At 34.8% G+C, this 14,480-nt stretch overlaps 1 protein-coding gene across 1 annotated transcript; it reads left to right on the top strand.

The window, feature by feature from the left end:
* The first annotated feature begins 9,430 nt into the window (after window positions 1-9,430).
* Window positions 9,431-12,327, top strand: LOC131060770 (cytochrome P450 71AU50). Its single transcript, XM_057994155.2, has 2 exons — window positions 9,431-10,513; window positions 11,584-12,327. The coding sequence occupies exons 1-2, from the start codon at window positions 9,620-9,622 to the stop codon at window positions 12,217-12,219; spliced, it is 1,530 nt and encodes a 509-aa protein (XP_057850138.2). The 5' UTR covers window positions 9,431-9,619; the 3' UTR covers window positions 12,220-12,327.
* Window positions 12,328-14,480: the final 2,153 nt, after the last annotated feature.

The raw sequence follows: 14,480 nt of genomic DNA, 5'->3' as shown, positions 1-14,480 counted from the left end.
GTGTTGTACACCTTAAAATTGTTATAATGTTTAATTTATGATTATTTTTGGTGCACCTAAGGGATCTAGGTATATGTGCATCACATGGGGTTAACATTCTTGTGGCCACTTTATGTCTTGTATGTAGTTCATTGTGATAACTATTTAATGCCAGACTTCACATGGGAAAATAATTTAATAAAGGAAAACTTAGTACCCATTATTAATGTGGGGTTAATGGTTTTGTAAGTTCATGATATTAGTCACATGGTTTTATATAATACCACTTGGTGGTTTTGTGTGAGCTTATTTCTATAAAGGCGTAATAGTAACTTTCTAATAACATGAAAAGTAAAATAATTGCATGCATCTTTCTAGAAAGAGAAACTAAGTAAAACTATATATGATTTTTTTTTCAATTTAACTCCTAATAGAATTTTGCAATAACTAAAAAGATAGCATGAAAGCATATGAATCTATCGAACACTTTACATCTTACAATTTCAACTTGCAAACATATCATAAGAAAGACATTATAGGGTTTAGAGTCTACAATAATTTTGCTTATCAGTACCGAGTTTTCAAGTCTTGAGATATTCTATGTGGGGAGAGCATCATTGGAGTGCTTTACCTCCAACCATAGACCTGACGGTCCCTCACACACTTTCCTTATGAAACTGGCCCTACCCTTCACGAGGGTGCAAGCGCAAGAATATGTCTAAGCTACCATCTAAGCCTAATGTTTAGATACCTACACAACTATAGTTGGCCACACACTATAGACCCCTACTAACTTGTATGAACCACTTTATAGGCTATGCATTTGGTCTTGGTGAACTTTCTGTCTCCTTGACCAATGTATATATTATACTTGCTAAGTATGTCAATGGTGCAGTCATCTGTCCACCCACCCCTACTCAACTTGAACTTGCATACACTCAAGGTTACAATTTGACCCTTTGTTAAAGATTGACAAGTGGCTTATGGACATTCTCTTATTGCATATTGTCCTTGCCAATGGTAGGTTTATACAAAGTACTAGTTAATAAGATCATTCAAATTCAATTAAGATTTATAATTCATCTCAACTTCAACTCCTCTCACATAAGTGTATGGAGAAAGAACCAAGTTCTAAGATAATTTTATTATTTAAGGTTAAACACTCTTACCATAGCTTTAGTAAACACAAACCCAATATTTCTTAATAGGATTGAGATTAGGGCTATAGTATTCTCAGCTCCTACAAGATATTTATATTTCAGTTTAGGCTCACTAGTCTAGTAGGAACTCTTAGCATGAAATTTAACCATGGATTGCATAGGGTTTAGCTGGACATAATATCTCTCATCGTGCACTCATACACGTGCTATCTTTGCACTCTACATGTATACATGTATGTGTTATCTTTGTACTCTACATGCATACATGTGTAGCATCATAAATTGTATCCCTATACAATATTGTCCTTACTTAGGCCCCAACTTGACATTCTGGCCTTCCGTGCTCCAAGCTCATTTTGATTCTACTCACACCCTCTTGAAATTTACATTTTCAACTTCTTCCCCAGTCTCTTTTTATTTTGAGTCTTGATTGATAGGACCAAGATGCCTTGGGCACCTTCGTCTTGGTTTAGGACTGGGATGTCTTGGTCACCTTGATCTTCCCAATTGGGGCCCAAAATTGGACCCCTTAACAATCACCTCATGTGGGCAATAAATTTGGCTCCATGTTAGCCTGCTTTGAAAATTCAAACACTTAAGGAATAATTAGGCATAAAAGGAAGCCAACCCCCCTCATTTTGTAACCTTTGAACTAGAAGAGATCTCTCAATATGGAAATCAATCACACTCTAGCAAATTTCAAGCCTAAGTGAGCAAAGCAATCAAGCATTGAAGGAGAAGTCAAGTCAATTTGAATCATTCATGATCAACATTCTACAAAGACATTATACGAAGATATTCTACATGACATCCTAAACCCTTGTGCGGGGATTCAAGAAAGCTTTATCAAAGTATCAAGTTCAATTTCAAACATTTTTAGATCAGATCTAGCCTTTCCCTCAAAAGGAAATCATTCTACTTCAATTCAATTCTATTTCAAGGTTAATTCCTAAATTAGGGTTTGACTTGAGGAAAATCCCCATCAAAAACCCTATTTTTGTCATTTTGTGTGCCAAAAATTGACTCAGGAGATACGAGTGAAGGATTTGGCAGAGCAAATGACAATAGTTAGACCCAACTTTTGAAGGCACAAAAAGCAAAGGATCAGGTTGGTCCACACCTCTTGGTCTTGAGATTTTCTGGCGACCTTCTGACATTAGATTCTGTGCATCATCCTGATTTGAAAAGATTTTAGTTTGTCTACATCCGACATTTCCAGGACCAAGTCGCTCCACACCTCCTAATCCTAACAATTATGCTAAAAAATTATGTCATAGGTTTTGATCTATTTTTCATTATGAGATCCAAGTTTATAGCTTTGCATGATATCTAGAACATACTATTACTATTAATTGAATTGAATTAAATAATAAAGATTACTTAATTAAATGATTTAAATTACAATTAATTAAATAATAAATATTTAATTAATATTGGAAAAGGGTTAAATGATTAAATGATGAAGATAGAAATTGAAATAAGATAATTAATAATATGATGAAGAAATGCGAATTTAGAAGAATAAGATTAATTAGCTTAATTAAATAATTATTTAATCAATTAGATGAATAATTAGTACATGATTAATGAGAAATTTTTAGGTGTCTACAAGAAATAGCCTCGTGTTGAATTTTCTCCTTATATGTAAGAATTTCTCTAGACATGCTCTTGATTTGGGATATCTAGTTACTCGTTCTCTTCATTTTATGATATTGCTATCAGGGTTCAACTGTGTAGTTTTTGAATCAAAGTCATTGAACCATATTTCATGAGTAGTGGTTCACAAGAACCCATCTCTCATGAAAATGAATGGTCCACTTAGCACTCATTGCATCTAGGTGATGGTCACAGGGGTGAAACATTGGGCCTTCCTAGGAGGTCACCCATCCCAGTACTACTCCAAGTCAAACTCCCTTAACCACAAAGTTCCCTCCAAGGTTAAACCCACTTAGTTTGAAACCTGATTGGAAAAACCTTGAACAAGTGTTGTGCCTTATGAACATTAATTATAGAGCCCCTTTAGCTCATCAATTGATAAGTAGGAGGTATTTTCCACAACAAGTCAAACTATGATATTGCTATCAGGGTTCAACTATGTAGTTTTTGAGTCAAACTCATTGACCCATGTTTCACGAGTAGTGGTTCACAAGAACCCATCTCTCATGATAATGAATAGTCCACTTAGCACTCATTACATCTAGGTGATGCTCATAGGGGTGAAGCATTGGGCCTTCTCGGGAGGTAACCCATCCCAGTCCTACTCCAGCTCAAGCACGCTTAACCACAAAGTTTCCTCCAAGGTTAAACCCACTTAGCTTGCAACGCCATTTGCAAAACCTTCAACAAGTGTTGTGCCTTATGAACCATTCATTATAGAGCCCTCGTAGCTTATCAATTGATAAGTAGAAGGTATTTTCCATAGCAAGTCAAACTATGATATTGTTATCAGGATTCAATTGTGTAGTTTTTGAGTCAAACTCATTGACCCATGTTTCATGAGTAGTGGTCCACGATAACCCATCTCTCATGAGAATGAATGTTCCACTTAGTACTCATTGCATCTAGTGATTGTCACAAGGGTGAAGCATTGGGCCTTCCCAAGAGGTCATGCATTGGGCCTTACCGGTAGGTAAGCACACTTGAGTTGGAGTAGTACTAGGGTGGGTGACCTCCCGGGAAGGCCCAATGCTTCACCCCTATGAGCATCACCTGGATGAAATGAGTGATAAGTGGACCATTCATTCTCATGAGAGATGGGTCCTTGTGAACCACTACTCATGAAACATGGGTCAATGAGTTTGACTAAAAAATACACAGTTGAACCCTAATAGCAATATCATAGTTTGCCTTGATGTGGAAAATACCTCGTACTTATTGATTGATGAGATAAAGGGGCTCTATAATGAATGGTTCATAAGGCACAACACTTTTTGAAGGTTTTTCAAATGGGGTTGCAAGCTAAGTGGGTTTAACCTTGGAGGGAACTCCGTGGTTAAGCATTCTTGAGTTGGAGTTGTATTAGGATGGGTGACCTCCCGGGAAGGCCCAATGCTTCACCCCTATGAGCATCACCTAGATGCAATGAGTGCTAAGTGGACCATTCATTCTCATGAGAGATGGGTTCTTGTGAACCACTACTCATGAAACATGGGTTAATGATTTTGACTCAAAAACTACACAGTTGAACCCTGATAGCAATATCATAGTTTTACTTGATGTGGAAAATACCTCCTACTTATCAATTGATGAGCTAAGAACAACACTTGCTGAAGGTTTTGCAAATGGGGTTGCAATATAAGTGGGTTTAACCTTGGAGGGAACTCCGTGGTTAAGCGTGCTTGAGTTGGAGTAGTACTGGGATGGGTGACCTCTTGGGAAGGCCCAATGCTTCACCCCCGTGAGCATCACCTAGATGCAATGAGCGCTAAGTGAACCGTTCATTCTCATGAGAGATGGGTTCTCATTCTCATGAGAGATGGGTTCTTGTGAACCACTACTTATGAAACATGGGGCAATGAGTTTGACTAAAAAAATACACAGTTGAACCCTGATAGCAATATCATAGTTTGAGTTGTTGTGAAAAATACTTCCTACTCTTCATTTTAGCTGAAGAATGAGAACAAATGTATTTCTATCTCCCTCTTGAAGCCACATCTCCTTAGATTTTTGTATCCAATAAACTTCTTCCCTCTTTAGGACTTCTTCCACCAAAGATTTAGTTGAATCTATTGATTGTATGTCTGATAAGTGATTCCATGATGCATTATCTCTTAATTAAGGACTTTGATTTTGATTTCTAAGTCCCCTTTGGACTTACAAATGTTCTTAAAGACTGAGGAGTTCCATTGCTTAATTTGATTCTTGATCCATTGCAAATTTTTGCATAATTGAAACATTCTGAAACCTGGGAGGAAAGGAGAATTCATCCACCACACCTAGAGCTATGACAAGAAGGAATCCTCCCTAAACCACATCCACTCAAATTTAAAAGAACCCACTATTTTTTTATGGACTAGAGATAGAGGAACAACAAGTTGCACTGCAAAGTGATATGAACCCTAAAGGGGGAGAATTTGGCATGGAGGGATCCTGAATGAAGAGCACCAAGTTGGATTGACAAAAAATCTATCCAATCTTTTTGCAATGTGAAGAAAGCCCTATCTTCAATTTGTCTAAGTGATGCTTCCGTTTGAAGGGACATAATCTTTCAAACCATTATTGCATACAAAGTCATTAAAGTCTTGCATTTTTTTGAGAGGTTGAATGATGCCTCCCACCTTGTCCTTGAGAGAAAGAACAACATTAAAAATACCCCCCATAATAAGAGGCATATCCAGTAAGTTAGCCAAGGACACTGAAAGAGAATCCCATAAGTACTTCTTCCCCATTATTGAAGAAGGACCATAAACTAAGATCAAATGAAAGACAATATTTAAGGCGAAGGTTTGAACTTGGATGAAGTTAGCCTTGACTGCTATGGTTTATAGTTTCACACTTACATCCTTCCAAAGAATGGAAAGCCCCTTAGACGCTCCCAACGATTGACAAGCAATGAATTTCCAATTTTTTCGAGACCTAAATGGTTGTAATTCTAAAACCTCTGAAAATTTTGTCTCCTAAATCAGAATAATATTTGCCCCACATCCCTCAATCTGGGAATTAATGAGGTGCCTTTTGTTAGGGGCATTGATGCCCCTAACGTTCCATGAGATTATTTTCATGCTTTCCTCGGAGAGAAAATCTCTCTTTGTGGGCTTATCTTGTCATCCAGGGTAGATTGAATCCCTACTTTGACTTCCTCCTTAGTTTTCCATAGGAAATTCTTCTTCTTGGGAGGTCTACCAACTTTATCCTTGGGTTTCTTCAAAATGGTAAGAAATTTATATTTCTTGAACCACAATAATATTAAATTTCTTTCTCCATCCTTAGGGCATGAGAATTGGAGAGTTTCTCTTCACACATTAATTATATCTTGGAGCATTTTTCAGTTATAATTAATTTGATAATTCATTAATTGATTAGGCAGGTGTTATGACATTTGTCATGAAGATCACATTCCTCTTGCATGCAAGAAATATTCTTCTTCTTGGGAGTTCAATTTGGGTGCCCAAGTTGGCCTTAGAAGTGGTTTTCATTTATGCAAGGCTTGTCCATCATTTTCATTATTCATTTTTTGGCAATCTCTAACAAAACTTGTGCTTGTTCTTCAATGGTTGACAAACCCCCCTTAATGCTAACAAGGGAGAGGCAATACAAGTCCATTGAAACTATGTGTCATGTGGTGCATGAAGGAGAACAAACATCTGAATGCATGGAATAAAGTACTTGCAACTAAAAGTGGGCATGCAAACTAGGGCACACTGACATGGAACAAGAATCAATACGATTTGATGTCACCGTGGAAGAACACATTGGAAAATGTGTGATGGCAAACTAAAACACTACACAACCCCTCAATGGAAATTTATAATACAGTTCATATGCAAAGTAAGGTACAACAGGATGTGTGAAACCCCCAAAAATATACACAATAGTGACACTTTATCTCAGTGTGTCTACAAATAGAAAGGTGGACACAAAAGATGATCAAAATTCTAAAAATACAAGTAGAACAACCCAAATGAAGTCATCTCATACAAACAAAATGTTTCCAAGTACCAAAACAATCAAATTATCATCTAGAATATAAAAACACAAAACAAATGAATAAAATGTACTTGGGGCAAAATATGGAAAAAGTGCATGGATATTTGTGAAGAGGTTTGAAAGACCTTTTGAATGCCATAAGAACCATGAAAAAAAAAGGAAATGACAAAATGATACCAACTCAAGAGTGAAAATAATACATTTGATAATGCCAGTTTTGGAGTAAATTGTGTTCAAGCTTTTTGAATCAATGTTTCAGATCGCACTTCATAATCCATCACCAAGATGATAGATATTTTTTAATTCCTTTATCTCTCTATCACACTGATGATGGATTATGAAGTGTGATCTAAAATGTTGATTCAAAAAGATTGAACACAATTTAATCCAAAAACAACATTATCTATACTACGACTTATGAAAATGTCTTATCATTAGTAACACATTTGACTTCAACAAGCGATCAAATGTGCTGCAATAAAATATAAAAATACATTTGCATCACTGAAAAGAGTGCAAAATATCTCATTTGCAAAATATTAACATTATACGTCTAATTATGATGAACAAAAAAAATGCCCCCTTTTAACAAAATGAGGAGATGAGAGACCAAGATCACACAACTGATGAGATCTTCCTCAACATGCTAGAAAGAATCCATCTTATCAAAAAATAAAAACATAGCCAAAAAAACAAGATCCAGCTATTAAATTGAAAACCCTCAATTTGCCACTAGAAAGTTAATAAACCTGCTGCACCACCATGCCAAATCGACCAAAGAATGTCTTTAAAAAAAGTTCAAGAACCAAAATACCAATCATCAAAGAGCTAAAAAATATGGATCTAAAAAAAAATAAAAATAAAAATCTAATGCCAAATAGATTGAACCAAAATTTTTGCAAAAACCTCCAAATCTATGAAAAAATCTAAAAGGAAGGGGAACGAGATTGTATGACTGATGTATGGATTTGTACATTTATACGAAGATAAAAGTCTTAGATCTCATGCTTCTACAAAAAATTACAAAAAATTTAAATCTTTTAAATTTTTGATGTTTGAATAGTCGACTGTAGGTTTCTAACCATTTTGGACACAAGGGCGAGGTCCATTTGAGACCAAGATGCACTGAATTTTTTCTAAGACAAGATCTCTTAGGAAATTAATAGGGAATTGAAAATCTAGAGATTTGATACCATGTTGGAGTTGATCTCTCAACCCCACAGCTCCCGAGGATCACTTGTAATCAAACACCTATCATAAAATGAGAGAGAAACAAAAGCTATGAAGGCCAAAAATGATTGATTTAGAAATATGAATCATGTTGAGTATCTCAATAATTGAATAATGATACAGTGAGCCCTTATAAAGAAAAAGAAAAATTAAAAATAGAGAACCTCTAGAGAAATCCTAGGTGAGGGTAGAACTAGATCATGGCATGTGTCTTCATTATATAACTTGATACACCAAAAGGAAAATGACTTAAGTAAGCTTATATCCTAGAGTACTCATTATTCTAATAGAAACTAGTACTAAATTAGCTCTATAAAACCATTTATATGTGTAAAAGCTTTTATAAACATCATCTATTAAAAATCGGTGGCATGAATATCAAGTGGTTTTGACCCAAAAATTAGTGGTTTTGTTGGTATAGGTCAGTTTACAATTTTAATCCGTGGTTTCAATGATTAAACCCACATGTTTTAAAATCAAGGGAAGTTTCTGGATACAATTTAAATATATATAAATTTAAATTACATATATCATATATCCCATAAAACCCCTTTGTCCAATTGTGTATATGCTCCTTGGTGGTATGGTTTAAAAACCCCACACATATATACATGCAATATATATTCCAACAAAGCATATTTCTAAAACCCTATCATATATGTTAAAAATCAATGTTTAGATTCAATGTGTGTTTGCACGTGTGTGTGTATATGTTTATATATATGTGTGTATATATGGATGTATGTATATGTGTATATGTATGTGTGTATGTATATATATGTATGTACACACACACACACACACACACACACACACACACATATATATATATATATGTAGATATAATAGAATATTATTAGCATATATTATAAATTTAATGAAATATAAATAACATATAACATTTATTAGTATAGTATTTATAAATTATATAAGCAATAAAGGATGTTGACATGATATCAATTTATTTATTAATTTAGAAGAATGGAAAAGTTGACTATAATAAATTCTTTAAATACTCCTCAATCATTAATAAAAAAAAAAAGAGATAACAATTATTAATATACTATCAATAAATGGACCTTTGGTCAACTTGTGAAGTTGAATGGTTCTTAATGAGCCCACTAGAAATCAAGTCTTGATGAGTGCAAAGTTTCCACATCATAAGATATGAGAGTAGGATTTGAATGAATTTGATGACACTTAATATATTGTCATTTTTATATTATATTATTATAATAAAATCAATACCTTGATTATAATAAAAATTCAATTTGCTATATCTCACTAGGATTTACTTTGTCAAACCAATAAAATAAAATAAAATAAAATTTAATTGGTCAAAAAGACCTATAATATTAATAATTGTAAATGAGTTGCACTTCGGCTCATTTGTGGTTTTGGTCGACGGAGGGTATATTCATAACAATCATAGAGGCTCCGACGCTCAGGATATCTTCCCACAAGGTTGGACACCAGAGCTAATAGATACCGTTGATTTTGGAGGGCAAGTTATGGGGCTCTGCTATGTATATCAGATCATACCAGGGTATGACCCTCAAGACACTAATCTGCAAAACGATTGAACAAAACTTGTTGAGGTACCAATGGAATTCCTCAGCAGTGCATGGATTCTTCTGTGTACGGTTCTACTTGTCTCAGCCCTCCTGTTTAGAAAATCAGGCAGAGGACTCAAATTGCCGCCTAGCCCAACTCGCTTACCCATTTTAGGGAATCTTCATCTCATATCCAATCTTCCTCACAGATCTCTCTGTAAACTGGCACAAAAATATGGCCCAATTATGACCATCTACTTGGGTTCTTTTCCAACCATTGTTATATCATCCTCACATATGGCTGAACAATTCCTAAGAAATTATGACCACATATTTGCAAGCCGTCCTGTAATGGGAGGAGATAACGACTTGCTCAGCCCCCAGAAACTCACATTTTCTCCATATGGCCCATACTGGAAATTCATGAGAAAATTCATTATCCAGGAGCTTCTTTCCCCCAACAGAATGAGGTCTTTTGCATCCCTCAGAGCCCAAGAAGTCTTTGCCATGATATGTTCCATACAATCCAAAGCTGGGACTAATCCTGACAGTGTTGTAGATGTGACCAAAGAAGTGGGTTCTCTGACTAACAATATTATCTGCAGAATGTCATTTGGGAAGAAGTTGAATGAAGCCCAGCTTGACGGAAGAACATTCAGGGAGGTTTTGTATGAACTGCTTGCTCTTTCTAGTAGTGGCTTTGCTTACAGTGATTACATTCCTCTGTTGGGTCGGCTTTCTTTGCAGGGCAATAGGCATAGACAAGCTGAACTTGCTAAGATTTTGGATGTGTTTATGGAGAGTATTGTGGATGAGCACTTTGAAAGGAGGAAGAAAGGCATTGATTTGGAGTGTGGGGATTTTGTGGATTCTCTGATTTCTTTGTCTGAAGATGAATCCATGGAGATCAAAATTACAAGAGATCACATCAAGAATGTCACTTTTGTATGTATACATCTCTAATCCCTGTAAATTCCTTCTCCTTCTGTTGCTATATACTTTGTTTTATGGATAACGTGTTATATTGGCATGGACTCCTTTGCCCTGTGGGTGGGGTCCTTAAAAGTGGAGGGTAGGGACTCAATGATTATGATAGAGGTTGTAGAATGCTGTTTTTGAATTTTATTGTGAATATTTTTTGTATTAATTTTTTGGATCATATTCTATGATTCATCATCCTCATGATAGAGAGCATAAAATATTGTAAGAACGTAAGACAATAAGACACATAAGACATGATGAAATTTGTACAATATGAAATTAAAGCAAATTACATTACATTTTCTAAAAATACCCATACATATTTGACATAAATCTCTATATGCCTTGCCCTGATGAACCAACAGCCAGTCTATGTAAAAGAGGATCTGGGAAGAAGAGACTAGATCACCCTTCTATGTTCTTGCACCATGGAAATTGTATGTGACTTTTGCAATCAGGGTTTATGTGTTGTTGTTCTTTAAACAGCCCGTGCCTTGTGGTTAAACAGTGAATGCACCGACTCTTTTAATAAATGTATGCTATCATGTTATAGATGATGGGAGGCTGTTGTAAACCAAATGAAAATTTCTATTTTTCATTGTTAAATGTTTATGCAAATGGGAGGCTGTTGTAAACCAAAAATTAGCAGTATATTTAAGATCTAAAATGAAATATCATGGAGATAATTATGTGAATGGGATCATAGGGAATTAAGAGTTTTGTTCAATAAGTTTCGATATATTATCTATTTACAGGAAGCTTTGTGTACTGATAAAATGAATTAAATTTTGATAACTTAAATCGAGTTCAATCACAACACTTTGGAAAGAAGTCAACTTGTTCTTGTGATTGCAATACGTTGGTATGATTCTGTGAAACTAATTTTCATGTATTTTGAATGAAATTAGTAAAAGAGATTAATGGATTCTGCAATGTTTATAAGAAGTTGGGTCAGGGTAAGCCTTTACAATTGAACTTACTATATTTCATTTTTTTCTCTTCTCAAAATTCTAACACATGTTGAGCTTTCTCAGGATATATTGGCTGCAGCAACAGATACTTCAGCAGGGGTATTGGATTGGGCAATCTCAGAATTACTCAGAAATCCCATTGCAATGAAGAAAACTAAAGAAGAGCTTGATTCTGTAGTAGAGCTGGATCGTATGGTAGAAGAATCTGATTTGCCTAATCTCCATTATCTGCAATCAGTAGTGAAAGAAACACTGCGACTATACCCACCTGCACCTCTACTCCTTCCACATGAGTCTATAGAACATGCCACAATAGAGGGTTATCAGTTACCAAAGAAGACTCAACTTCTAGTGAATGTTTGGGCTATTGCAAGAGATCCAACTCATTGGGAAGAAGCCAGCAAATTCAAGCCAGAAAGATTTCTGGGAAGCCAGATTGATGTGAAAGGTCACCATTTTGAGGTTCTCCCATTTGGTTCTGGCAGGAGGGGATGTGTAGGAATTAATTTAGGTTTTTCCATCATCCATCTTGGGCTTGCCCAGTTATTACACTGCTTCAATTGGAGTCTTCCTCAAGGGATCACTCCTCAGAATCTGGATATGTCTGAAATATTTCATATCAACTCAAGAAGGGCAGTGCCACTTCTTGCCATCCCAACTCCTCGCCTTCCATTACAGCTATATGAGCTAAACAACTGAAGTGAATGGAAAAAAGGGAATTCACAATCCTGTGTGTGCATTGTTCAGTTGCTTGTTCAAATCTACTTAAGCAGTATGTTTTTTAATCTACCACAAAATCTTTTACTATTGCATTCTTAATTCAAAACTACTTTGCCTTATTACTACCTGCTGCAGGCAGAGACTGTAATGATCCATATTTCTGTAGATGAATTAGAAAGTGTGATCCTAAATATTGATATAAAAAAATTTACATAATTTAATTTAAAAAGTACATTAATAAAAAACTAATATCATTAATTACATTTCGTTTCAATATATTTATTAACCAATACTATGGAATTCTAAATTTTCTATTTAAATTTTTATGGATGAAATCGTTTGGAGAGTGGACAATGAACTGCACCTGCCCATTATGCCAATCGAAGCTCAATTTTAGGGCTAGTTATAGCAATCAAGGCAAATACAAACTGCTAGAAATACCGTCATCTTTAAATTTGTAGAGACCGAAGCTACATAAAGTAGAGCAATTTTCTTCTTTGGGCATGCACACAACAGCTGTAGCAGGGGAGTTGGGAAGGATCCAGCTTTAACCATCATATAATGGGATAAACCTCAACATAGTAAAACATTTTACTATTGCAAAAAATTAACCATTTTCTAGTACATTAATGAATATTCCTATCTTCACCCTCAAGCATGTATAGATATAAATAAACAAATCAAAAGTAGTTTTACACATCCCATGATTTCATGCAAAAGATAAACATTAATGCTTTAATACATGGGTGAAAATTAAAAAAACTTAAAATAAAGCTAAATTTTGTTCAAAAAGTAATTTTAAGAATTGAAAAAATCTTTTCATATTTTTCTGATCAGATAATTACTTTACAATTTTCAATCAATTTGCAAGTTGATCCCATCTAGAGTATTGATCTCATCTAGACTATTAAATATGAATTTATACAACACTTATCCAACATTCTCCTACATGTTGGTCTTTCCATAAAGGCCACACTCTTAAAGTGTCAATTGTTGAGGGCAATTGTTCATTGATTTCATGCGCCAAGAAAATTTCTAGTTCTCACAACTTTAGTCAATGAATCGACAACATTCAAGATATTCATTATATTCAATCTCCTCTAAAGTACTCATAGGGTATATTATTTGCATCATAAGGGGAATGAGGCAATTTGCAATAAGATCATTTGGGAATGGAGAGATATGAGGGTCTCCAAAGATCTCCCAAATGTTGGTCCAAAGTGTGCATTGGCACTTAATCTCCGATATCTCCATACAAATATCAACACTAATTCTTGTACCAATCAATCCTATAATATAATCATTATTATTACCCCAAACTCATTTCTTCCAAGGTGTGTTTGGTTCAAGTAGGAGTCCATAAAGATAAGGCAAAAGCTTAAGCCACTTGAGATGTGTCAGAATGCCTTTTTTCCAAGACTTAGTTGTCCTTTTCCCAAATTACCATAGACTTGGATGAATAGAAAAACCCATGATACCTCCTCAAAAGATAAAATTTGAGATCAATACATATGTATCAACCAATAGAATACCCCCTAAAATTCACTCAATGAAAGAATCACCTAGAAATATATAAGGTTGGTATTTTATAATTAGTGTGATTATAGATGACACTCGTCGAAAACAACAAATTGGTCTTTGATCTTAGTACATGCAAATGCCAAATTTGGCCATATAAATGAAGTAAATTTCATTTGACAAAATGATATCAATCTGGCCACACCACTGTAAAGTATACAAAAAAAATGTATTTAAAAAAAAAACCACAAAAAGATATTATCGTAGGAGTGGAATGGAGCCTTGAAATTCCAAAATGAGAACTAATCAACAATACCTATGAGAATCTGAAATTTTGAGAAAATCCAGACACCGAAATCAAAATTAGTTTGCACACTGCAAATAACACAAAATTATGCCCCATATAAAAATTGCATTTGAGTCCAATTTATGAGTGTTTGTAGATCAAGTGCCAAATGAAACTCCATTCATGAGGGGGGTATTTAAAAAGAGGCCAGGATCAACCAAAAAATGAAATATACTTTGAGCTATGGGATATTCTTTAGTCAACAAAAATCTAGAGAGATGCCTTGGAATCTTCTTCTTGTTGAAATCTTAAAAAAAAAATTTCCATTAAGATATTCTAGAATATTTACTAATAGAATCTTGGGCAAAGGAATCTTGCAGCAAAAAATTTGCTTACCAAACTATTTTGTAGACTATATTAATAGTTCTAGCAAGTT

This window comes from Cryptomeria japonica, chromosome 10 (genome assembly GCF_030272615.1).
Source record: "Cryptomeria japonica chromosome 10, Sugi_1.0, whole genome shotgun sequence".
In the NCBI taxonomy this organism is placed as follows: domain Eukaryota; kingdom Viridiplantae; phylum Streptophyta; class Pinopsida; order Cupressales; family Cupressaceae; genus Cryptomeria; species Cryptomeria japonica.
Note: the sequence above shows the minus strand (reverse complement) of the source record. Positions and strands in the feature narration are given on the sequence as shown.